Here is a 24,663-nt window from a genome sequence, read left to right as displayed (position 1 = left end):
ACATTACACACTAACTAAAGTTAGAAAAGTGAAATCATAATCAACCACCCCTTTAAAACTCTGAAATATATCCTAATAATGAGATAAATAACATACCTAAAAAGTTCATTAGCAAAGAAAAATCATGCAAATGTAAAATGATGTTTATGTTTTCTATTAGTGTTGTGAGATAGCATTTATGTACAACAGCATTTATTTACAGTATAGGGATAAGTTGTTGGTTTCAAAATAACTGTAACTAATAATTTGTAACAGATACATGTGGGGAAATCATTTCAAAATGTCAAGCACACAGTCAGCAATAAGTGTTGCAACACAGTCTCCCCATACTTACATCATGCACACCTTGGCTCCTAAACAGTACAATCAAGAGACCTTGCCCAATGACACATGCTATCAGACTAGATCATCCTGCAAAGTCAAAGTCCACTTGGCTAGAATCACAGTACACATTATTCTCAAAAAGATATTCATCACCAGCTGTGATTCAGTATGACCAGTTTACTTCAAACAGAGAGGCAGAAGGGACTGTAAACAACCGAAATTGAGCGAATAGACAGAGGACCTCGACCACAGAGCATGATGGAAACAACGTCCTCCCTGTTCAGGTAAGTTTAGTAATGTTTAGTAATTTGTTGACAATAAATCCTGTTATTTATAATATTCCTTTAAAAGTATATGCTTTAAAAAGCTGCCAAATGTACATATATAGGCCATAGTATTTGACCAAAGGTGATATTAAATAGATAAAAAATACATATATTTATATTTTTTTGTTTAAAAAGTTATATCATTATTTGTCTGTAAGTCTTGAAACATTGGACTTTAACTGTTGGTTTCACAGCACATTTGTTTTATTCCTTTAACAGCTCTTTAGATAAGAGAGAGTCTGATTACGGCCATGTGTCTGTGCTTGTCCCACTTTTAAAGGAGACATTGATTATTAAAGGAAAAAATCTTATTAAAAATCTTATTTTTTACACATCCTCATGTTGTTCCAAACCTCTGTGGCTTTTTGGTTGCTCTTCTCCATGTAGTTTTAAAGAATGCGGACTGTTGGTTTCAAACTTAAGAAAGGACACAAAAACACACACACAAAAAATAGGCCTACATAAGACATTGGATAGCTTTGTGTTATAAACAGACCGAAGTCTTAAGTCTTAAATCTTAATCGATATTTTAGTTATAATCTACCCGTTCAAGTGAGCTGTTATCAGATCAGTGAGTCAGTTGAACTTGAGAACCAGATCACAATGATTTAGACAGGAGATGATTCAATGATCAAATAAAAAGAACAAATTGTTCAGGCATCACTAATTCTCTCATTAAAAATGCCAAGAACAGCTAAGGAGGATGTCCAGATTGTCAGTGAATATCAAATTCCATTCTGTTCCTCACACAAAGCTATCGTATCAGAAGGCTTGAAGTACATCATCAGTCATATGAACTAGTACAGATTTGTTTTAATGTTTTCGAAAGAAGTCTCCAATCTCATTTCCAATCTCTCTTTCTCTCAGGTCAGTGTCTCGGCGGGTTTGGTCGCCCCCTCAGCGTCCGTTCAGAGTGTGTTCCTGGAACAGAGAGGTCAAAAAAGGAATCACTGCAGGAACCATAGAGGAGCTCCAAGAGAAGGTATGAAAAGAAAAACCCAGTTTTAGTTCAACTGAAAGTTCTTACATATTTGATCATGCTGTGGGACATTTTTATACTGTGATTCTTACCTCAGGCAGCTCAGGCTCTCTTGCTGTCGTCTGAGCTGACTTTGGTGTGTGAGGAAGATGGGACAGAGGTTGACTCCAGTGAGTTCCTCATAGCCCTGCCGGACAACACCGTTTTCATGGCCCTGAACCCTGGAGAAATCTGGAAACCTCATCCTGTATGTATGTGTGTTTATGTCAAGCAGAAACCATTTTTTGATTTCATCTGGAATTATTAGTTGCTTTAAGGTGTTTCACCACTAATCTGAATTCATCAACATTAGAAAGGTGGTAAAATACATCATCACACTTCAAATCAAGAAGCAAAATATTATGTCTTTAAGATTCATTCACTTATCAGTATATTATTTGTATTGTTCGGTGCCTTATCTTTTCACTAACGTCCTCCCTTCTAGTTACTTCAAAGGGGTAGCAACAAACCAGGTGATAATAAGCCAAGGACAGGAAAAGACATCGCTCAGATCACCTTTGACCTTTACCGTACGCACCCCAAAGATGTATTCGGCTCACTGAATGTGAAAGCCACATTCCAAGGGCTCTATTCTGTCAGTGCAGATTTTCAATGCTTGGGACCAAAAAAAGTCCTGAGGTAAGCAGGGTTCCCCTCTTAATACAGCAATACAGATTACAGATGGAAACTTTTACTAGTTATTTGCACAAAATAATCTTTATCAATTAAGTCAATGAATTGTATTCAACCCATTTGTTGTGTCTCAGGGAGGCGCTCAGAGTCATGTCCAGTCTCCTCAGTGCTGCTGGACACTTGCTGATCTCATCGGCTGCTGTAATTCGCCGCATTATCCAAGGGGCGGATCTTCTTCAAGCCCAACGTACCCAGCCTATGGAGTATTGGGACTAACTGGAGAAATCTATATTTTAAGACTTGAATCCGATATCACAAAGAATGTAACTGAGGGAGAGATTTTTTCTTTTCTTTTTCTGAGACATTGAGGTGTTTCCTATAGATTTATATGGTAACATTAAGGTTCAATTTAACATTAATGCATTAGGTAAGATGGATGAACAACTACTTAAATGTTCTTTTCTATACTAGGGTTCAAAAGTTTGGGGTTGGTAATATTTTTTAAATGTTTTTGATAGAAATCTCTTATGCTTACCAAGACTGGATTTATTTGATCAAAACACACTAAAACATTAGTATTTTGAAATATTATTACAATTTAAAGTAAGTTTTTTATTTGAATACATTTTAAAACTATTCATTTGATGGCAGAGCTGTACTTTCAGCATCATTACTCCAGTCTTCAGTGTCACATGATCCTTCAGAAATCATTCTAATATGCTGATTCGCTGCTCAACTAACACTTTATATTATTGTTCCAACTTATGTTGGAAAAAGTTGTACTGGTTAATATTTTTGTGGAAATCATGATCCATTTTTCCAGGATTCTTTGATGAATAGAAATTTCAAAAGATCAGCATTTATTTGAATAGTAAAATATGCTAATACATTAGTACTATATTATATACAGTATATTTATAAATTAACATTCACCTAGATTAATAAATGCTGTAATAATTGCTTATCATTGATACCTAATGCATTAACTAATGTTAATGAACTTTATTGTAAATTGTAAAGTTACCATTTATACCTTGCTGGTTTTATGGACAATCTCCATAAAAAGTTGCTCCAGGAAAATGCTTAGGTTTCTATGAAAACCTAGGTTTCTATGCCTTTTATGAGTATTTTTTTATTTTTATTTTTAGTCTAGGACTACCCAGTGTTACTTATTCTGTGTGTTTGACTCTCTTTATACATGTTCATTTCAATTGTACCATTCAATATGTTTACATGATAAACCACTGTATTATAATTTTATCTTCTCCATTTGATACACTGAAAAAAGTGATCAGTTGACCTAACTTAAAAAAAGGTGAGGAAACCCGTTGCCTTAAAACGATTAAGTGAATACACTTAACTTAATTTTCTCAAATAGGCATGAAGTTTATTACTTTATAATTTTAAGGCAGCGGGTTTCTAGTCAACTGATCACCTTTTACAGTATAGTCGCTTTGGATAGAAGTGTCAGCTAAATGAATAAATGTAAAAATGTAAATACAAAATTGTTGTAATGGTGAATGTTTAGAAAATAAACATGTTTTTAAGATCAATTTATTAAGTAAAACCAAACTGGTACAAAAAGCTTCAGCACAAAAAAGACAGTCTTTCTAATCAGCTTAGTTAATGCATAGACTAATCAACTTCAAAAAGATACTACTCAAGATTTTAATTAGTTTTCAACAAAAAAAAAGGATCACAAATATTATGATTGAAAAAAAAAAAAAAAAAAAAAAAAAAAAAAAATCAAGCACATAAATTATGTAGTATTATGTCAGAACAATGTTTCCGTCAAAGAAACATATCTGTGTAGCACACGTGTGGAGCTAAAAGATTTCAGTTATGCTGCTAATAACCTTAAATACAATTGACCTTTGTAAAGGCAAACATCTACATATCTAAGCACAAGGTGCAACTTAAACATGAAAATGGCAACATGCATGCATTCGCTCTGTTGAGTCACACAGAGAATTCAATAGACCTCTGATAAAACAAGCTACCAAACAAAATACATTGTACTATAAATTCAGTGCCTTGCCATACACAGTTTTGTTTCGATTACTTTAAAGTACATATTCTAATACTAAATACTTTTGATTCAAGTAAGATGCTTAGGTTTGGAGATACATATTGCATAACAATGTTGTGAGAGAGGTTCTACAAGGCCCTGGTCATAGCATTAAATTGGGATAGAAATATCCAGATAGGTTAAGAGAAAAAAAAAAAAAAAAAAAAAAAGAGTATTTGTGTAACATCTTTGGCAGTGATGTGGAATTCAGTTTCCACCTATCTGCACAGCTACAAATGCCATTGCAAACTGACTTTGCTGCCGAGGTCAGAGTTCACCCTGAGGCAAAACTGGGGTTCCTCCTCTAAAAAGTTCATTCCAGTTTGTTGCTTCGCCCCCTCCACCTCCGTTGACTACAGTAGAATGACCCAAACTCAACCCAGAGCCCATGTTCTCAAACGAGACTCTTCCCCGTGAATACTTCCCGCCCCTTTTCTGTTGTTGCATTATGACAGCGATGATGCGTTCCCTCTCCTGTGAGGTCATCCAGCGCATCTGATTGTGTTTGACATGGTACCGTGTGTCTCCGTACCACTGGATGATCTCTGTCCTTGTCAGGCCTGTCTTCTGCTGGAGAATCAAGTAGTCGTCGCTTGTCGGCCACTGGCAGCGAAGGAAGTTTTGCCGCAAAATTTCCAACTGCTCCCTCGTCTTCTTACGAAGTCGCACGTTTGGTTCTACCCGGCCGCGGAGGAATGACGGAGACGGAGAAGGAGACGGAGAAGGAGAAGGGGAGATATCCGCAGAGTACTGTTGAACGGAGGCGTTGTTGTCATCAAACTCACCTTCGTCACTTACTTCCTCCTTGGTCTCATTTGATTGGTTGAGTGGTTCATCATCGTCAGCCACATCCACATCAACCTCAAACCCCGCCACTGCGTCGTCAGCCTCATCGTTGTCATAAAAATCAGCACCAGGTAGAGCATCGTTCTCCAGCTCGTTCTGAGAGTTCTGTTTGGGGAGCTGCATTGACCGATTGCGCCCCGCGAGCTTGGCTAGCCATGCCCGGCCGTTCTTGCGAAGCTGGTAGCGACTGTCAGCGAACCATTTGCGGATTTCACGTCGATTAAGTCCAGTCATTTTCTGGAGCCGCTGAACCTCGCCGTCAGAGGGCCAAGACTTCTGTACAAAACTGCGGCGCAGGGCCATCAGCTGCGCTTTCGATTTTTTCCCTGGCAAGCAGTGTAGAGACTGTGAAAGCTCGGGGAGTTCGGGGTATGGCATTGCGGTCTGTTGATCGTTCATAATCACGAACGGTGAACGTCCATAGGCATCGAGCAGCTGGACTCCAGTATTGTTAGGCGGTACGTTTCTACTATCACTTTGGAAGTGGGGATTAACTTGAGGAACTTGGGATGCAGGTCCAAGACCGTTTTTGTACACAACATTAGAACTGAGCAACTGCTGCGCACCGTTATTGGATTGGGAAGCATTATTCTGGCTAAAATGCAAGCGGTTTTGGTCACTGATGTGTTGAGGAACAGTACGGCTGGGTTTAGGCGTGTGGTCTCTCTGATCTACATGGGCATCTGCTGCAGGTGGCGGTATAAAATCCTGTTGAGTTTCATCACGTCCTAAACAATCCTCCTCGTCGTTGATTTCCACACACTCCTCGGCGACTGCTTTTTTCTGAATTCGCCACAGCTTGCGTCGCGTTTCTTGGATGTCGTCATCAGCCCAGCTAATTCCGTAACGTACCCGCTGCATCATGAACCACGCTTTAACTCTCTCCGGCGGTAATTCACACTTTCGAGCTAGAGCGCTCGCCTCCTGTGATGTGGGGTATGGGAACTCATTAAACGCTTCCACGAGTTCTGACACGGCATCCAGCTCGTGGACCTGCTCCGAGCGCACCCAGATGAGCTTTAACCCCTCGGATACCAATGGTAGACAGACTAGGTTAGCCTGGTTGTGAGTTGATGTGCCAGAGGAGGCCGTTTGCTTCTTTTGGCAGGACTTCTTAGTCCCTGAAGAGCAGGGTGACTTCTCCTGAGGTAATTCGGGGGATGAGCTCTGCGTTTCTTCAGGAGCAGGCGAGACGTCCATCTTCTCTTGTTCTTTTGCCTCCATGGAGGATGTCGTCTCATTTGAGTCTTCGGGAGTCTGAAGTGACGTAGATTCAGATCCCTCAGTGGTGACTGGCTGAAAAGAGTGAGATCAAGAAATATGAATACAAAACGCATCAGGTGAGAAATTCATAATCCACACATTTCTCCAATAAGGTTAAAATGCCACAAAAGGCAATCACTGCAGTTAAAGTCAACATGAAATCAAAATTGACAATTATAATTTTTTGGAATACTGCAGTGTTTATTATAAATTATTTACCCATGCACATCATTCTTTTTTTAAATTCATAAGCCCTCGTAATCTTTAATATTAACTTTTCCTCCCCCTGTGATGATGCTTCCCCTCCAGCATACTGTCACTCACATGACATCACAGCAATTAGATTACTAGGGCACTGTGATCTTCCATAAACAAAAAAAATTGGCGATTTTGATTTCATTTTGGCTTTAACATATTGTCTGTGTCCAAATTCAGAGGCTGCATCCTTCGAAGGCAGCGAAGGTCACACCGAGCGTTGTTAAATGGATGGTTCGGAGTAATTTCAACCTAGGGTCCTTTGCACCATGACCTCGAGCCAAACACCCCCCCCAGAAGCTTTTTTTCCCTTGGTCGAACATTATTAAAGTTAGAGCTTATTTAGAGATATCAGCCGAATGGCTTGGTGTAGGCGCTAATGGATCCAAGATTGTATCTCGTAAATTACCCCACTAAAAATCCCCAGAATTTTCCCAAATCACGGAAGTGACCTCGATGTCCGGGTTAGCGGTAGACATAAGCCATCAGGCAAGTGTTATTTAAATAAACTCCTGATGTACTTACAAACTTTCCAATGCCTTGTTTTATGAGTACAGAACCTATTTGTACTACTGTAGAAGTTTGGTTCCATTCTGGGCATTATTAGTGGGGTAATTTACAAGATACAACCTTGGATCCGTTAGCACCTGCACTAAGCCATTCGGCTGATATCTCTATGGTGCAAAGGACCCTAGGTTAAATTACTCCGAACCATCCCTTTAAATGTGACGGTCTAGCCTATGTAGGATTGTTCTTGTCACCTAGCAATTATGGCGAGCGGCAGTAATGTTTGTATTGGACTTTTTTAAAGTTATATTAAACTGTCAAAACAGGGTTCACAATCTGTCTAAATATGTTCACCATGGTCCTTTTCTGTATATATTAAGGGTATATAAACTATATTGCATATTAGTAAGAGATAAAAGTCAATATTTTAACTGCTTAAAGGTTTTTTGTACTTACATTTGTATCATTTGATTGAGCTGAAACCTAATACTTACTTTTAAAAGTATAGTTCGGCAATTTCTCTAGAAAAAATTTCTGTCGTCACTGGCGCGCAATGAATTCTGGGGTAGGCAAGGTCGCGAAGAATCCATCTGTTGTATCCTTCATTTCACGGGAAACGGAGGACACATTTGAAGGAGCCTTCGAATTGGGACAGCCTTCGAATACGCCCTTCGAAGGATGCAGCCTCTGAATTTGTACACAGCTTGTCCAGTGTCCTTTATGGCTCGTTTCCACTGAGCGGTACAGTACGGAACGGTACGCATTTATTTGCGTTTCCACTATCAAAAGTTGTGAATGGTACCAAAATGCCGAACCGTACCGTACCACTTTTTAGGTACCCTTCCATTGGGGTACCTAGCACAGTGGTACGGTACTAAAAGGTGGAGCTAGACTCACTGCAGGACGTTGATTGGTTGACAGAGAATCGTCACTTGCGTGTGCTACAAGGGGAATGACAACATAAGAAGCGCCATTTTTTAATATGGAGTTTAATATAATACTACTGTCACTGTGTCACGAAATGTAATTTTAAGAGTTTTTCAGGCGAGAATGTAGTTGTTAAAAGCTCAAATCTGTGGTTTATTTATAAAGATGATATTGTTTTTCCCCGGTTGTGATCCATGGGATCAGCGGGCGCTCGGCGCTCATGTTTCCCGGCTGGATGAGCCTTTCCTCGGCTAGTTCTTCTGACGTTCGCCGCTGACTCCGACGGTAGTGGTTAAACATGAGATATAATTCGTCTTGTGTAGACCTAACGGGCGATCTTTGGTCTCGTGAATATATAATTCGTTCCCTGTCAATCGTTTTGGCTGAGGGCTAAGTTTAGTTTCATATTATAGGCTATTTGTATTTAACTTTACTGTTGTAATGTTAGACTAGAGCGCTGCATTTGGATATTTGACTGAATTGTTTGCTTTATTTCTTATTGTATAGCTTCTTGTACCTTTTACTTAAACTTTTATATTGGCTATTGATCAAATTCACCATGGATGTCCTTTTTACATTTTTGTAATGTTTATTTATTTTTTTTTTTATCAATGAGCAGAAACACTTTGACAGGAGGATAGAAAAACAGTTAAAGAAGAGTGGCAAGCCATAGGGGAGTCATCTACAGGAGTCATCATAATTCATAAATGGTGTTGATAAATAATGTTTTTGTGAACAACAATATTGTCTCTTTCTTCTAAATGGCCCTCGGAATTTTAGAAAAGGGATAAATTGTGTTTGTCTTCATAAAATGCTATAGGACACTGTTTTGTAGCTGTATGATGACCAATAGTGAATAGTAGGCTACAGCATATATAATCGAGGATCTATATGATTACACGGTGCTGTATGTCTAATGGGCTAAATATGGTTAATATCTAAATGTAACTTTATATAAATTCACAACAACATATTTCACTCAGTCTCCTGTATATAAAAACATACAGTGAATATTCTATATTCAATATTCAATGAACTATTCTACAGTAGGTCATATATAACTATTCTACAGTAGGTCATATATCATTACTTGTCATCTGATCCAACTATGTGCATTATTTTTTTTTTAATTCACAAAAACAAATAGTCTTCTGTAGGCTGAGTGAAGAGAGTGAAGCCTAACTGAATATCTACAGATATTTTAATCCATAGTGCAGATCTACACTGTAACGTTTATATTTAAATTAACAAAAAAAAAAAAAAAAAAATTGGGCAAAGTCTATGAACGGGACGGTTATTAATGTGTAAGTTTTGAGCGTCGATTTAATGGTGTTATTTCGCAGTATATCCCCCTACTGGACGCATCTGGAACAGCAGGGGCGTAAAACTGCCTGGGGCGTAGATCTACCGGCTCCAGGTCTGCAGCCTCCCCATATAGGGTACTGTTGGCAGTGGAAACGCTAGCCAGATCATGGTTAACAGATCCGAATCGTAGCCTACCGTACTGTTCCGTTACGGTACCGCACTGCTCAGTGGAAACGAGCCATTAGAGGTCACATTTGTTGGCTGCATACGTCATTGAGGCTGTTTTACAGTATTTACACCTCACTAGGTATACGAGTCTGTTTTATAGTGGTTGCTTTTCTAATACATCCTCAGTGATGGTATCGGTATGTAAGTGACGGTATGCAACCGACAAATGCAACCAACGGAAATGCAATTATGCATGTTTTCAAATAGGTCCCCCTCCCAACACTCTACCTCTGCCATTGGTTTGTCAAAGAGTTAGCCCCGCCCCAAACAATAGTTTTTACACTTTAGGAATAGCGTAAAAGCTCTCTGCATATTAAGCCGTAATAGGAGAAATTATTTACATTTAAACAAATACTCTATTTACAGAATCTTTAGTGGACCACACAGCTAACAATAAATACTGATATTAACACAAAACTTTACTTACTTTATCCTTGACAAAGCTTTTTCCCAGGTCACCCACTCGCTCCTCCTCGAGCGCTCCACATCGCTCGTTCCTCACCGAGTCAGAAAGGCTGGTCACAGGGTGAGCGGCGTGCAGGTGCTGACTGAGACATTTAACATCTTGCGCTTTATAACCACAAATCCGACACTCGTAAGCATCCTTAACCGTCTCCCCAGCATCTCCTCCAGGGTTCTCCGCTGGGTCTGGTGGTGAAGAGTGCGTGCTTGCGCTCTCGAGCTGCGGAGCTGCGCACTGCTCCATGGCAACCTATGCACGACCTAGCCAAGACGCAATTCATACAAGCTAACACAGAGATCAGGTAGCTAAATTTATCCCACAACAAAGTCGATGCGCAGTACTCCAAAGGATGCAACGAGTTTCATTTGAATAAAATGTATGTATACGGAGTCCACATGCAAGAGTTGAATGCTGAATCCGAATTTATGGCCACACTGGTCAGAGTATGGAACAAAGGCTGGCTGGCTAGCCAGCGAGCTAGCACAAGAGCTTGTCTTGTTGGCTTCACACAGAAGCATAAAAAAGTAAAAATAGCCAGCTCGGATGCAGACTGGTTTCTTTATTGTTTTTCTATCCTTCATTAGATGTAGTTACTTAAGAAATAAGGCAATTACAGGTGCCACTCCGAGCCAATCGCACTCGCCTATGGGTCGCACAGTTGTCCAGAAAGCTGTCATAGGTTTGGTTTGTCGCATCCTCCGAGTGTGAAGCCAGAGCGGCTTCAAAATAAAAGTTCATTGACAGCCGCTTTCTCTTTTCTGATTCAAGAAGTTTTATTGAGATGGTAAAATAGCTTTACATTTCCAAAACATTAGTAACAGTAAATAGCCTATAAATACACATTTGTGAAAACCTTTCAGGGATGTCCTCATTTACAAAAACTGTTAACAAATACATTTTAACAATGGTTTCTTTAGGATTAGATATTAGTCTAGCATTTATAATTTGCTTGATATAAAAGCCATAAACAAAAACGTGTGTGTGTGAGTGTCAATGTGATTGTACATGGACTTCACTTGACATTACTTTTGAGAAGTAGAAATGACAAAGTTAATTCTAAAATAAAATAAAAATTCTTTCTCTTTTTTATTCAGAAATGTATGTGCTTTGTTACGGAATTGACATGTATTTTGATCTAATAAATGATGAAATTATTTCTTTCATTCAATTTTACTAGTGTGTCTGACTCTGAACTTATATACAATCAACTAAGAATGTTAATTAAGATATTATCATTTATTACTGATTCAGTCTTACAGTTTTCTTCTAATCAGCAGTGAAAGGCTTTCAATTTACTGGAAAGGTAAATTGTCTCAATTTGATCTTGAAACACTTGAAAAAACATCTGTAAGATTTCAAACATAAATCTTTTTATTCAATTTGTACTGGTTTAGCAATACATCAATGTAGAACAATAATGATTTTCGCAGAAAACTTATCAGTAAATGTGTTGTCCACATAGTAAAAGAATAAAGGTCACACAAACCATCATAAACATCTCTGTAAATATAATTTCATTAGTAATATATTAACACGCACCATACAAATACTGTAAATAGAAACCAAAGGTCAGTTTCTGTGTATATAAAGAGAGTCGTTTTAACTTACAGACTCATAGTAAAGACAGAGAGTGATCTTGTAACAAAACGTTCTGAATATTTGAAGTGATAACGAGAAGATCAGCAGCAAGTATGTCGGCCACGCATGAAGTTCCAGAGAAACCCTTATTTGTGAGCTGTGATTTATGTGTGGAGGTGAAAACTCCGGCACTGAAGACCTGCTTGAAGTGTGAAATCTCTATGTGTGCTCAGCACCTACAGACCTGACCACTCCAGTGCTGCTGCAAACCCATCCGCTGACTAACCCTGTAGAACCAGGTTCCTCTAGTCAAATGGCCAGCAAATGCTCAGCTCACGGCAAGCTAGTGGAATACTACTGCCTGGATGATCGTGTATTGGTGTGCATGTCTTGTGCCATCGAGGAAGGACATCGCAAGCATAACATGAAGACGCTACAGAATGCCTATCTGGGGCTGGTGGACCAACTGAAAGAAGAGTTAGAGACACTGGCTCAGAGGCAGAATCATGCAAAGAAGCTGGAAATGTGGCATATAGACCAAATGCAGACTCTGGAGGACTGTGTTAGTCAGCTCATGAGGACCGGATCAGCCCTGAAGGATCTGGTCTTTACAAGTTTAGAGACCTCAGTATCAGCCAGACTGGGGACACTTCAGAAAGCCCAGCAAGCTATCAGTTCAGCTCTGAAGGAAAGGGATCATTTCAGCTTCTTGCAGAAATTTGCCAGTGTACAGAAAGCTATGATGGACGCTCGCATAGTGGATCTGAAACTGGGCTTGGAGTCAAAACCCAATCGCACTAAATTAATTGAAAATATCAAAAAGACTGGACAAATTATTAAGAAGCAGGAGGATAAACTCCAGCAAAAGTTTCTTGCTTTTGCTGACCCTGAACATTACCCATTTGCACAGAATGAAGCAAACGTGGTCTCTGAGCTGACCTTTGACCCTCTGACTCTAGGGCCCGGGATGACTCTGTCTAAAGATCTTAAAACACTGTGCTTCAGCTCCTCTGTCACGAGACTGGGCGATCATCACATTGTTCGCTGCCTGCAACATCTTCAAACAAACAGTCTGCGCTGGTTCTTCCAACTCTCCGAACATTTTGACTGGACCATAGGTCTCTGTGACACCTCAGCCACTAACCGTTGTTATTCAGAGGGATTCGGATTGAAGAAAAGCAATGATAATCTCTCTTCTTTTAAAAACACATATGAAGAAAATATCTCTGTATCAAAGATGAGCATGACATCATACAAAGGGTATAATACACCACAGCTTCACAACAGGGTTAGGGTGGCATCTGAAATACAAGTGCCACATGAATTCCCGGCCAACAGTCCATGGAAGATAGAAGCGACCTGGGACTATACTTCACAGCTGCTAACCTTTTACAGCAGAAACAAACCAACCAAAGGTTTTTTACTGTGTCAACTCAAAACAAATATGAGCTACAGACTTTGCCCCTTTTTTGCCTTGGAAAACACAACTCTACAAACCAAAAGAAACATGAGACAAAATGACCTGGCAGATGGCAGTTCATATACAGAAATACTCTGTGTGATCAAACAATAATCAGAGATGAAAATGGCAAAAGGATCATTGTAACGCATTGTTTTTTATTTTCTATTCTTGTTAATTATTTTGTTTATATATTAGGAATGATATTTTTAATTAAATAAAAGTTTTCATGCAGTAACCTGTTTTTTTGTTACTTGTAAAAAATAATTTTTTAAAAGCTTATTTAAGCACTCATTTAATCTTATTTTAAAGCAAGTTCTCATGTAGAATTGTAATTATGTTCTTATGTAAATGCATACTAAATCATAGTTCCCAAATGCCATCAACGTACCCAAATGCTTAAGTTCTAAGTGATTAGAGAGGAGATGAGTCTATTCCAACTGCAATAAACAATGATAAATAAACTTATTGATTTTTTTAGCATCTTGGACTCCTCGTCATCCATCCTCTGGATGAAGAATCTCTTTCTTAAGATGATATATTCAAAAATATTCTGTGAGGTATTTCTGTCATGCATATAATTAGACAATATGTTACTGTGTAAAGTCAACTGCGATTCTTCATAGGCACAGTGGAAGAGAATTTTAACAATTGTGTGTGATATTTGTTGTGTCAAACTTTACACCAGCATGTCACTTTTGTTTCTTTTGATGTATTTGTTGTACATCAAAGTACAACAATAATGGTTATTGCTGAAAACTTGAACTGAAGATGATAGTACATTTTTTTAATTAATATACACTGTAAAAAATGATTTTTTGGTGAAGTAAATACTACTGAAAAAAAACAATGTAATTTACATGAAAAAGTTAGTTCAGGCAAGAATTAAAAAAACGAAGTAAATTCCATATCAGTACTTAATTCAAGCGAGTAGAAATGAAAGCGTAAATATCAACTCAATAAAATTAAGTAAAAATTACTCAGCTTTTCTGATACTGGGGTTCCCATCATGCACTGGACCTTGAATAATTAATGAGGTTAATTTTTCACTGGTTTCCAGCTGTATTTACACTGTTTTATCATTGCTTTTGTTGTCAGGATTAGTAACTTGCCATTTTGTGACATTTCGAGTAAATTTTCTGCTCAAAATGACACATTCAAACACAAAAACGATCCATCAAATGTTACCGTCATTGTGTATTGTCTACCAAGTATTGAGGTCTTTGCATTCACATGATGCTTAACATCTGACATGCTGTAGTATAAATTACTTAGATAATCTAAGTAAAGCACATACTATAAATGACTGGTATAATTCAATATTATTGTTTGAGTGAAATGTAATGCAAAGGAAATTTCAACTAAATCGATATTAATCAACCTTTTACTAGCCAAGTTAAAATTACTTTTTTTCTGTGTTACTTTCACTTAACTAGGTTAAGTAAAGTTTACTTAATTCCATATTCCAAGTAAATTTAACTTAAAGATTTCTAATTAAAGCTACTGATGAATATGTTTAGGTTTTTACTTGGCAAATCTTTGTAAATTTACTAGCATTTTCTGAGTGAAAAAAGTTGCCTAGCTTTTTTCAAGTAAATCCTACTCCAAATTTTTTTCAGTGTACGTTTTAATTTTTTTTATTTAACCTTGATAAAAATAAAGTCAGACATGAGTCATGATTCCCCATGGAACAAAAAGGGAGGATGAAATAAAAATTTGGCTTTATCAGTTAACGAGTTGTCCAAGTAGTAAAAAGGTCACAAATGAACCATGATAAACATCTCTTTATCCTGGCAAATATAATTTCATTAGTAATATATTAACATGCACCCTGAAAATGCTGCAAACCAAATCCAAAGGTCAGTTTCTGTGTATATAAAGAGAGTCTTAGATGGTTTTAACTTACAGACTCATAGTGAAGACAGAGAGAGAGATCTTATTACATTTGTAACAAAATGTTCTGAATATGTGAAGTGAAACAAGAAGATCAGCAGCTCTTACCTCTCGTGTGATCAAATCAATGTGATGTTAAAGTGATGTAAGTGATGTTAAAATAAATTCATTATTGCTTGAAAAGCTGAGGGCAGTTATTCACACTTCCTCAGCAACCCCAATTTACCACCAATAAAGGTTATTTTTTGGCATCTTTAGTTCTGCGAAGAACCTTAAACATCCACAGAACCTTTCCACTGCACAGAATGTTCTTTATAGTGGAAAAAAGGTTCTTCAGATTATTAAAAAGTGTTTCACACAAAGAAAAAATGTGCTTTTAAGAACTGTTCTGTAAAAGGTTCTATGGGGAAACAAAAATGGTTCTAATGAAAACCTTTCGGAACCTTTTTTTTTTTTAAGAGTAAAACAAATTCTCAAAGTCATTCTCAAACTGCATGACATTAGCAGGTTAAATACTGGGGAACTTATCCTCAATCTAACTCACTGTGTCTTTCACAAATAAAAAAACCACAGTAGTTGGAAATGTACAAACTCAATATTATGAATGTACTTCCCTATTCTTTGTAATGGTGCTAGTAAAATTGAGGTCATGGGTTTGATTCCCATGTATACCTTGAATGCAATAAGTTGCTTTGGATAAAAGTGTTTGCCAAATGTAAATGTAAAGCGTTGACAAATAATGATAAAATATGTTGATTAGGAAGCATATTTAATACAATCAAATTAACACAACTGTTTTTAATTTATATTTACTTATTAGTGAGTTCATTCATTCGCTGAAATTGACAGGTGAGATGATCATTGGGGCTGAGAATGTGCTTTTAATGTTTGTACATGGGTTTAAGAATGGATAGAGTTCCTCAGTGAACCACTGATCAGTGAAAGAGTAGATATGAGACTTGGACTCCACATCATAAAATGAGACCAGACCCTCTTCATAATCCACAAACACACCCACCTTATGGGGCTTCACTCTCAGCGAAAGAGAGACAGAGGTTCCAGCACAGGCACTATACTGGTTCCCATTTCTCAACCGCACTGTCCAGTATCCATTCTGAGGACTCAGCGTGATCTTCCCCTTTCTGTTAATGGATTCTTTGGCAACTCCTAAATCCCAATCAGTTTTTCCCTTCACCTGCACGTCAAAATAAAACCTTCCAGAAGAGAATCCCTGCTTTCCCAGGACATTACCACATTTATCAAACCTCGCAGGGTTGTCTGGGACATTCTGTTTTTTTTCTCCACATCGCACTTGTTTGCCATCGTCAGACAAGATGAGAGATTTATGAGCTGTATCTGGATCCAGCGTCACATCCACTAATAAAAATTAGAAAATTATTATATTTATATTAACATCACATACATTACGGACATATAGAGGGCTGATGCATCACTAATATACTGATGCCATATCACCACGGATTAAAAAGGCATACATTATTTTTGTTTCTACTCACCAGTATATTTTCTTCTCTTTGCGATCTCTAAAAACAGAAATTATTTTAAATGTATTTAAAATGAATTTAGTGGAACACAGAAATCATCACTCCACAAATCACATAAGATTGAAATGCATTCTCACCTTTTCGAATACTCCTCAAATAGCGAACTGAAGAAATTGTAAAATATAAATAATTATATCACAATTATATCATTATAATTGCACAACAATTTCTTTCCGTTCAGATGCAACTACAAAATTAAGACTTAAAAAAATATATATTATTTTGCAATAAAATGAATCAATGAAAAACAGATATCACCTCTTCTTATGTAAACAAAAGTAGCAATTGCAACTGTAGTAATGATGCCGAACACAACTGTAATTGAGGTCCAAATGACTGATGTTCTCCAAACTTGAAACATTTTACCTGTAACAAAAAACACCATAAAGCATGACACGTGAGCAATAGATAGGCCTAGATATTTAATGTTAAATGCAGACAAACAAACTAAGGCGAACAGTACATTTTCTGTACTAAAACATTTAGGCAACAATAAATTTGCAAATCTGTGATTAAATCATAATTCATTATGAATCATCACGACTGCATCAAAATACCTTGAAAATATGAGAATGATTGTAGTTAATTTTTTTATTAAATATATAAAAGATGTTTGCAGAATAGTCTGGATACTATATTAATGAAACCAGGCCTAAGTAAGCCGCAAGTCTCTGTGATTACTGTTTTATACCTCAACTTTATGGTAAAGAGTGGGGAAGCCTCCACCAGTCACTGAATGGTACAAGTTCTGGGATTTACCTGTTATGTACACTTTCTTGATAAATGGTTTTAACATGGTCTCTGAATGATCTTTTAAAAAAACAGAGCACTTGGCGACACGCCACTATTAAAGAGAAGCCAGAAGGATGGTTAAATAACTGTGGCAGGCGAAATAAAAATGGAAGATAACCCAATGCTCATTGGTTAAATAGGTTGGAAGTAAATGTATAAGAATGAAAGTTCCAAATGAGATTGTTAGATGATCAGCTGGTGCTTTGTCTTTGACTGGACCAATAAAGTCTAATATTTGCCATCTGGAACTTCTCGACTTGAGTGATTTCTTGCAAAGAGGGGAAGCCTTTTTCTACAACATGACAAACTACCAAAATCACACTTACCTGAGACACTGATTTCCGTTTGCAGCATATGATGTTTCAGTTTGACTCTGCAGTGATACTTGGTCTCACTGTTATGCACAGTGATCCTGTGTTTCACGCTGAAGCCCTTTGCATCTGCATCTTTATGCGCTTCTTTAGTATCAGAAATCAAAACATTTCCTTCACTGTCCAGCCACAGAAGCTCGGGTTCAGGGTTCCAGCCTTCACATGCACACAGCAGACGAAGCCCTCCTGAATGATCGAACTCCTCTATAATGATCAGTGGATGAGTTCCTATAGCTGCAGAGATCAAGGATAACAATAATTCATATTGTACTTTTGTATATTTTGTGAACTTTTACGTTTATTTCAAAGGCGCTGTAAATCTGAGAGAATATTTCTGCCTGAGCTAGTTTTTGTGTGAATTTGTTGCAAAGAACATCCAAGCACTAAAAAGATCACTTTTATGAAAATAATATAAAACGTCATCAAAATCATGAAAAAATATATATAATTTCAGTAGTCTGCTCACCTCCGACATTAACAATAACAGTGATATCATCATACCAGGAGTTGGACTCAATAAAACACTTGTAAACTCCTTCATCAGAGACTTTCACTGTTGACAGTTTGAGCGATGCATTTCCATTCTGTAGTAGATCTTGGAACAGTGCTGTTCTCCCTCTGTAGGACTCGCTGTGCTCCGTGATTCTGTTTTCACGATTTACATAGAGATGCACTATTTCATCTTTGTCAAGTCTAAACCATTCCACTTTCATGTCCACAGCACTGGTGTTGGGGTTGATATAACAGGGCAGGATCACGTCTTCACCAGCGACAGTGAAGAGAGGCGCTGCAGGTCCCACAACATTATACAGCTCTAAGACAAAGAAAACCATGTCTGAACTGGTTGTAAAAGATTAGTGACTACAGCTCAACATGTTAAGACATGTGGTTTTATTAACCACATTATATAGACTTGGTAGCACTGCATCTTTATAATGTCAACACTGTCTGTTTTTTATTTAAGGTGAGAATGATTACCTGATGTTAAATCTGTAAGTGCACAAAAAATCAGAGCCACTCCAACCAACTTCATCCCTGCAAAGAAACAATTGCTCTACTGTATAAAAGAAAAGTCAGGGCATTTATTACAAATAGTATGCTATGCATTGAATAAAATAAATACAAATAATGATTTAGTCCAAATGCTTACCCGATTCACCTTTCTGCTGTAAACACAATTTTTGAAAGACTTGCTATCACTTCCTTTAGAGAAAAACCCTCTTATACTGTCTATGGAAAAACCAGACAAACCAGAAATCACAAACACCAAACACTCACATTTAAAGGCACACACACACACACATCATTCAGCAAACACAGTCTAGATGCCTATACTTGTTGGTTTCACTGTTATCGTTAACTAAGAGTACAAATATATATTTACAAAAGTCATTAATTGTAATAAAGCTGAAATACAAATTTGAAAATATAAATGTTAAAGCTACACTGTGTCATTTTTTAAGTTGATTCTTAGAAAAAAACACTTTGTTCTTTCAAAATGATATGTGCTCATTAATGTGTAATTACTTCTACCAACTAATCAAGTATTCTCGTAAGCGTAGAATCTGCCATTTAGAAAACATACGAGTGAGTCGCTCGAATGGCAGCCATGTTGCGCCTCCATCTTGAAAATACATTAGCCAAAGAGGGACATACCTGGAAATTCAAGCTCCACCTTTCGCGTTTTTACACTCAGTGGCACCATGACGAATGCGAGGGGGAGATTACTCGCGACTGCCGGCAGATTTGAAATAATACGGCCACTGTAGGAGTTAAAACGCCCTCGGAATGGGAGGGGCTAGAAAGTAATATTCAGTTGGTAGTCATAAACAATTTCACTGCTAGATGGGAGAAAATCCTACACAGTGTAGCTTTAATGAACCACTTCATGACTTATAAATCTTTATGCCACTTAAAACTACATCTGCATTTTCTTTGGTAGTTTCTGAGTTTGTATTTATATTCAGTTCAGGTTTATTCAAATCATTAAAAGGTTAATATACCCAAAATTGTAGTCATTATTTATTCAAAACCAAAATGACTTTCTATTGCTTAACATTTTGAAAACTGTTTTTGTCCATATAACATTAGACCCCACTGACTTTCATTGTATGGACAAAAAAGAGAGATATTTTTCAATGTTTTTGTTTACATAAGTGCAGCACAGCAAGTGCACTTTACACCATTTAATGAGTGAAAAAAAGAAACTGTACACAAACTTCATTGGTATTGTGTTTATACAAGAAAAATGAATTTGAGAATTTGAGAAGATTTGAGAAAAGTGCCACTTGAACTGATGTCTATATAACCGCTCCTAGGACTCAAACTGTGGTCTCCGGTGCGGGAGGCGGGCGCTCTAACAAAGAGGCTAAAATTCACAGCCTCTTAACGTCTGTCGCTGGAGCACCTCTTGAGATCAGGGGAGTGAGTAAAACACGTACAGCTTTTACTGGCCTACGTCCGTTACACCTATCGCTACACCTCTTTGTGTATGCGTTTCACAATTTTCAAACTATGGGACCAATTGGCGCTCTTTCTGTATCTTGGTCTACTGAGATAGTATAGAGATCACTAAACAAAGCATTATTTTTCTCATTTCATTCAGCAAATTCTTCTAGAGGCTTACAATGTATTCATATGTTTATTGAAAGTGACTGGGGAAAAATGACATGAACAACTCCCTTGTACTGTAATTGAACTGGCTCCAGTTATTGGTGGTTGCTCCGGGGGTGTTCTTTGTTGTTTGCACCCGCTGGTGTTGTGGATTTTGAGCATGAGGAAATACGTTGGGTGCGAAGCTTCTGCACATACTCTCGCTCCAGCAACAGTTGTCGTTGATGTTTCAGTAGAGCATCCCGTTGACTGTGTAGTGCCTCATCTCTCTGGAAAAGTTTTTTGAACTCCTCACACAGGCTTTTATTCTCCTGATACACCTTTTTTGTATAGGACATCATGTTGTGAGATGCCTCCTAGGGAGAGGGAAGAGAAAATGTCTTGACTCAGTGTCTCCCATGGTGCTTTGACAAACAACCATGCTGATTGACTTCACAACTAGCATTCACTCACCTTGTTGGCTGAGATAGTCAAAGCTTGCATCTGGTCTTCTGCCTGTTGCACCTGGCTCTTCATCTTTCTATTGAAATCAGCCTTGAGAGCAACCAGAGTCTTTGAATGATGACACTGCAAAGAAGTCAGCTCCCTCTCCAGCTCAGTGATACAACACAACTGCTGCTGTTGTAGAGTCTACGTCAAACACAAATACATAAATATGTATATAAAAAGCCATTCCATCTCAGTGCAGTATTAAAACAATTATGTAATCCTCAACTATATGAAAATGCTGACACTAGTTCACACTTATTTCAGAACCTATACAGCACATGAGCTTTGAAAATTCAATTCAATTCACATTTATTTGTATAGCGCTTTTCACAATACACATCATTTCAAAGCAGCTTGAATTAATAAATTAAGTGGCTTTGGTACTGGGTAATTGGGAACTTTTCACCTACTGTTTTTCTAATACTTTGTATTCGGACATACTACTCTTTTATTGCACTGTTTTTCACATATTATATAGTAGGAAAGTATTTGATTTCGGATGCAGCAGATCACTATACATGTGCATGTACGGAACATGCCATTTACATAGTCTACAAACAGTGCAGTCCATCCTCCACCTAACCACAGGCTCCACTGTTCACTACAATGGTAAAACACTAAATTATAGACTTCAAAACACAGCTACACAACACAACATAACAGAGACCCTATAAGCCCCAACATAACAGAAGATCAAATACTAAGACAAAACAGACAAAATAACACTTAATTTTAACAGTTATTCTCCGTTGGCAGTCTGACGCGAAGCATGCTGGGAACTAGAACTCTGCTGAACTCATTCCATTTAAGTTCAGCTGAAAGGTAAGGTAGGCAATTTTCTGAAAGGCTAGCAATAGCAAGCTAGCTTTGAAAGCATAATATCCCACCCTCCCTTCAGAGTGCTGTCTAAACTAGAGTTCTCAACGGGCCTGAAAATTTCAAATCAACCTTTAATGTTCACGCCTTTTAACAATACAAACAATACAAACAACTGAAACAATAAACTTTAAATATATAAATAGGCTGTAGTAACGACGGTGAATTCACCAGCGACAAGCTTACTTTTCACCAACTCCATCTTCTTCTCTCCAGGCTAAAGGCGTGCACGCAGCGGCGTCAGGTCTGCCCCCGCCCCTCTCCATAATGCACGTTGCACGCAGCAGCCAGACTTTCTTTTTACGGTGAACAGCAGCGATGATTAATAAATGTTTTTTGTTTTTTTTCACTGAGCGGAAAATATTAAGCCCGAGGTCTGACCCGACCCGAGTCATTTGATTATATTTTTGACCCGAACCCGGCCCAAACCCGCGGGTCCCGTCGGGTTTGTCGGGCTGACCCGACCCGTTGAGAACTCTAGTCTAAACCCACGCATCCTTCAGAACACATGAACGCGTACAGCAGGGAGCAAACAAAAGCGCCACGAGACTCGAGACGGCGTTAAACTACCTCATGTCTCAAAGCACATTACATTAAAATAATAATGAACAAACAACTCAAAGAGCAATGACCTGTACCAGCTGACAGCTGCAGATTCATTTCGGAATTAATAGTGTTGCCATTGAAATGCATAAATTCGAGTCATAAACCACTCAGAGTATAATGTCACAAGTTTCCATCTCTTCCAGTATGATGACAGTAGTTATGGAGTGAATTGTTGTTTTGGTAAGGAGGAACTGTAAAATGTAGCTGCTGTTTCGGTTGCCGTGCTCGGTGACTGACGTCTGTCTAACTCTGCATAGCATGAAACACGCTGATGACGTGTGATGTCTGCGTGAGCAGGGTGACCGGAGGTAATAAAATACATACGTTGACAGGCAGGTAGGACATCGTATCATTGCATTCGAACTGACTGCAATGATTGGATGAACATTTTATGGTCATTCGCCTTCCACAGATGATATATATATATATATATATATATATACACATATAAATACATTTAGACCACTTAACTAGTGGTCTAAATGTATTAGTGATTGCAATTAGGATGTGAAGAGACTTTCAACCAGCATAACAAAAAATGTTTCTGGAACAAATCACCTACCCTCCCTTGAATATAATCAGTTATTGAGTTCACTTAACTTTTTTCAATTAAGTACAACAAACTTTTCGTAATATTTCTCATTTAATTTGGTTAATTCAACTGTACAAACACACACAAAAAAGGAATAATAAAAAAGAGAGATCCTGCTACCTTAACCTCTTTTAGGCCTGCAATTTCAATATTTAGCTTGGCCAGCTGATTTTCCGTCTGCAGGATCTCTCTCTGCAACTCTGAAAACACAACAACACACTTGAAGTGCAACAATTGATGTTTCAAATGTTATAATCTAACCAAGTAGCTACTATCTGGCTAACTAACTGTAGTGAGCAACTGATTGTACCTGTTGTTGGTAAAATGACTTGTAATAATGTATGGGCATTAGACACTACATTTTCAGTCATTTACAGAAAAAATAACCACACGATTACGATTAGCCTTCATTTCCTGTACAGAATCAGATACATACACACTCGTCTTACCGTTCTTCTTCTCCTCATGTTTATCCTGCATGTTCTGTCTCTGTCTCTGCAGCTCCTCAAGTTCCTGATGGCTCTGATCACTCAGAGTGACTACAGCATTCTGTCTCTTCTCTGCCGCCTTAGAAAGATATGAGATGTACTCTGCCTGCACAGCATAGAAAATGAGAATGACTATGATTTTATATATAGGCCAAGAACAAATATTATGAATTAATATGATGATTATTTATAATTAATATTAATTTTAAAAACAGTTGTGTTAATTTGTGAGAACTTACATTTTCTTTACGTGTCTGAACTACCTCGTTCTGAAGAAACTCATTTTCTTTACGTCTGGAGTTGATTGTGTGTTAAACTGTCAAACATTAACACAAATGCAGATCCATAATATCTGTCAGTTTGAGCTACTGGCTGGACTGCATTAGTATTATTGGTCAATCGACATGAAAACACAAGGTTGGTGCGTTTACAATATTGCAGTAGGCTGTACTGTACTGTACGGCTTCATCAAGCTTTCGGTCATATCCACGCACATGCGCACTCTTCAAAATAAAGTAAGTTAAATGCTAATGTGTTTTATACGGCCGCATTCTTTGGCAGAAACACAAGTGTGAAAACCGCTTTCACTTAAATAAGAGTGAGGAAGTGTCATTCGTGGATACTAGTGTGTGAAAGACTAGTGTTTTGTATGTAAGTTACCCAGCGGAAAGTCGTAGGCTGGTTTCAGTAAGGAATTTTGTTACTGTTTGTGCAAAAGGATACAGTAGTTCAACTCTCCTCTTCAGTGTGCTTAGGTTCTCAGTAAGAGTATCATATCTATGGATGCAAAGCAATATTAACTAGATTAATGAACAGTCTGCCTCAAAAGTGATTTAAACTGTTCTCTGAATCTCCAGGCAACTCACTCCCTGTGTAACAGCATCTCTCTCTGTGATTCACCCTGTTCTGCGCTCTCAGCCGAGACTTTTGCGTCCTGCTGGTGCTTTGACTCACTTTTCTTCTTTGATGACATCCTGAAACCTCCTAGACAAGCTGTTATCTCGAATACAGCACACTTACAACAACGACAAAAGGAAATCTAACGTATTTAACTTAATCAAGTTCATGCGCCGTTTTCCACTCCCACAGTTGGTTGCACTGTGTAACCAAGACAACCAGACATAGGCCTAGTAACATTCGCTTTAAATCCAAAACGAGTTTTAATAATCTATTTCTAC

The 24,663-nt window shown here is 37.9% G+C and overlaps 4 protein-coding genes across 5 annotated transcripts; 1 reads left to right on the top strand and 3 right to left on the bottom strand.

Annotated features, from left to right (window-relative positions):
* The first annotated feature begins 393 nt into the window (after nt 1–393).
* Nucleotides 394–3,847, top strand: cideb (cell death inducing DFFA like effector b). The gene is made up of 5 exons (XM_084107747.1): nt 394–608; nt 1,518–1,632; nt 1,727–1,876; nt 2,114–2,307; nt 2,436–3,847. Exons 1-5 carry the CDS (start codon nt 580–582, stop codon nt 2,575–2,577), a joined length of 630 nt encoding a protein of 209 aa, XP_083963873.1. The 5' UTR covers nt 394–579; the 3' UTR covers nt 2,578–3,847.
* On the bottom strand, nt 3,425–10,871 carry homezb (homeobox and leucine zipper encoding b). Its single transcript, XM_084107715.1, has 2 exons — nt 10,128–10,871; nt 3,425–6,511 (listed from the first exon to the last, which is right to left on the bottom strand). The coding sequence occupies exons 1-2, from the start codon at nt 10,404–10,406 to the stop codon at nt 4,637–4,639; spliced, it is 2,154 nt and encodes a 717-aa protein (XP_083963841.1). The 5' UTR covers nt 10,407–10,871; the 3' UTR covers nt 3,425–4,636.
* A 3,972-nt stretch (nt 10,872–14,843) lies between these two features.
* On the bottom strand, nt 14,844–19,049 carry LOC311078746 (butyrophilin subfamily 1 member A1-like). 2 transcript variants are annotated; one of them, XM_084107735.1, is made up of 8 exons: nt 18,972–19,013; nt 18,800–18,856; nt 18,288–18,635; nt 17,777–18,055; nt 16,917–17,024; nt 16,736–16,762; nt 16,611–16,637; nt 14,844–16,470 (listed from the first exon to the last, which is right to left on the bottom strand). In XM_084107735.1, exons 2-8 carry the CDS (start codon nt 18,852–18,854, stop codon nt 15,923–15,925), a joined length of 1,392 nt encoding a protein of 463 aa, XP_083963861.1. In that variant the 5' UTR covers nt 18,855–18,856; nt 18,972–19,013; the 3' UTR covers nt 14,844–15,922. The 2 variants fall into 2 exon arrangements, with proteins under 2 accessions (XP_083963861.1, XP_083963862.1); XM_084107736.1 differs by having other exon boundaries at nt 15,846–16,470; nt 18,800–18,878; nt 18,972–19,049.
* Nucleotides 19,050–20,042: 993 nt separating this feature from the next.
* Nucleotides 20,043–24,602, bottom strand: ccdc166 (coiled-coil domain containing 166). The gene is made up of 7 exons (XM_084107465.1): nt 24,352–24,602; nt 24,209–24,262; nt 23,725–23,779; nt 23,447–23,591; nt 23,118–23,197; nt 20,888–21,064; nt 20,043–20,790 (listed from the first exon to the last, which is right to left on the bottom strand). Exons 1-7 carry the CDS (start codon nt 24,456–24,458, stop codon nt 20,530–20,532), a joined length of 879 nt encoding a protein of 292 aa, XP_083963591.1. The 5' UTR covers nt 24,459–24,602; the 3' UTR covers nt 20,043–20,529.
* Nucleotides 24,603–24,663: the final 61 nt, after the last annotated feature.

Source organism: Abramis brama (assembly GCF_963993115.1).
Source record: "Abramis brama genome assembly, chromosome: 3".
NCBI classification, from domain to species: Eukaryota; Metazoa; Chordata; class Actinopteri; order Cypriniformes; family Leuciscidae; genus Abramis; species Abramis brama.
This window is presented reverse-complemented; position numbering and strand designations above follow the sequence as displayed.

Coding starts and splice junctions, on each gene's coding strand:
- ccdc166 (XM_084107465.1), bottom strand. CDS start 24,458: ATGTCATCAAAGAAGAAAAGTGAGTCAAAGCACCAGCAGGACGCAAAA. Junction 23,592..23,724: donor TTCAGACACGTAAAGAAAAT/GTAAGTTCTCAC, acceptor TATGCTGTGCAG/GCAGAGTACATCTCATATCT. Junction 20,791..20,887: donor TGACTATCTCAGCCAACAAG/GTGAGTGAATGC, acceptor CCCTCTCCCTAG/GAGGCATCTCACAACATGAT.
- LOC311078746 (XM_084107736.1), bottom strand. CDS start 18,854: ATGAAGTTGGTTGGAGTGGCTCTGATTTTTTGTGCACTTACAGATTTA. Junction 17,025..17,776: donor AACGGAAATCAGTGTCTCAG/GTAAGTGTGATT, acceptor TTTTTGTTACAG/GTAAAATGTTTCAAGTTTGG. Junction 16,763..16,916: donor TTTTGTTTACATAAGAAGAG/GTGATATCTGTT, acceptor CAATTTCTTCAG/TTCGCTATTTGAGGAGTATT.
- homezb (XM_084107715.1), bottom strand. CDS start 10,406: ATGGAGCAGTGCGCAGCTCCGCAGCTCGAGAGCGCAAGCACGCACTCT. Junction 6,512..10,127: donor AAAGCTTTGTCAAGGATAAA/GTAAGTAAAGTT, acceptor CACTCTTTTCAG/CCAGTCACCACTGAGGGATC.
- cideb (XM_084107747.1), top strand. CDS start 580: ATGATGGAAACAACGTCCTCCCTGTTCAG. Junction 1,877..2,113: donor AAATCTGGAAACCTCATCCT/GTATGTATGTGT, acceptor CCTCCCTTCTAG/TTACTTCAAAGGGGTAGCAA. Junction 2,308..2,435: donor GGACCAAAAAAAGTCCTGAG/GTAAGCAGGGTT, acceptor GTTGTGTCTCAG/GGAGGCGCTCAGAGTCATGT.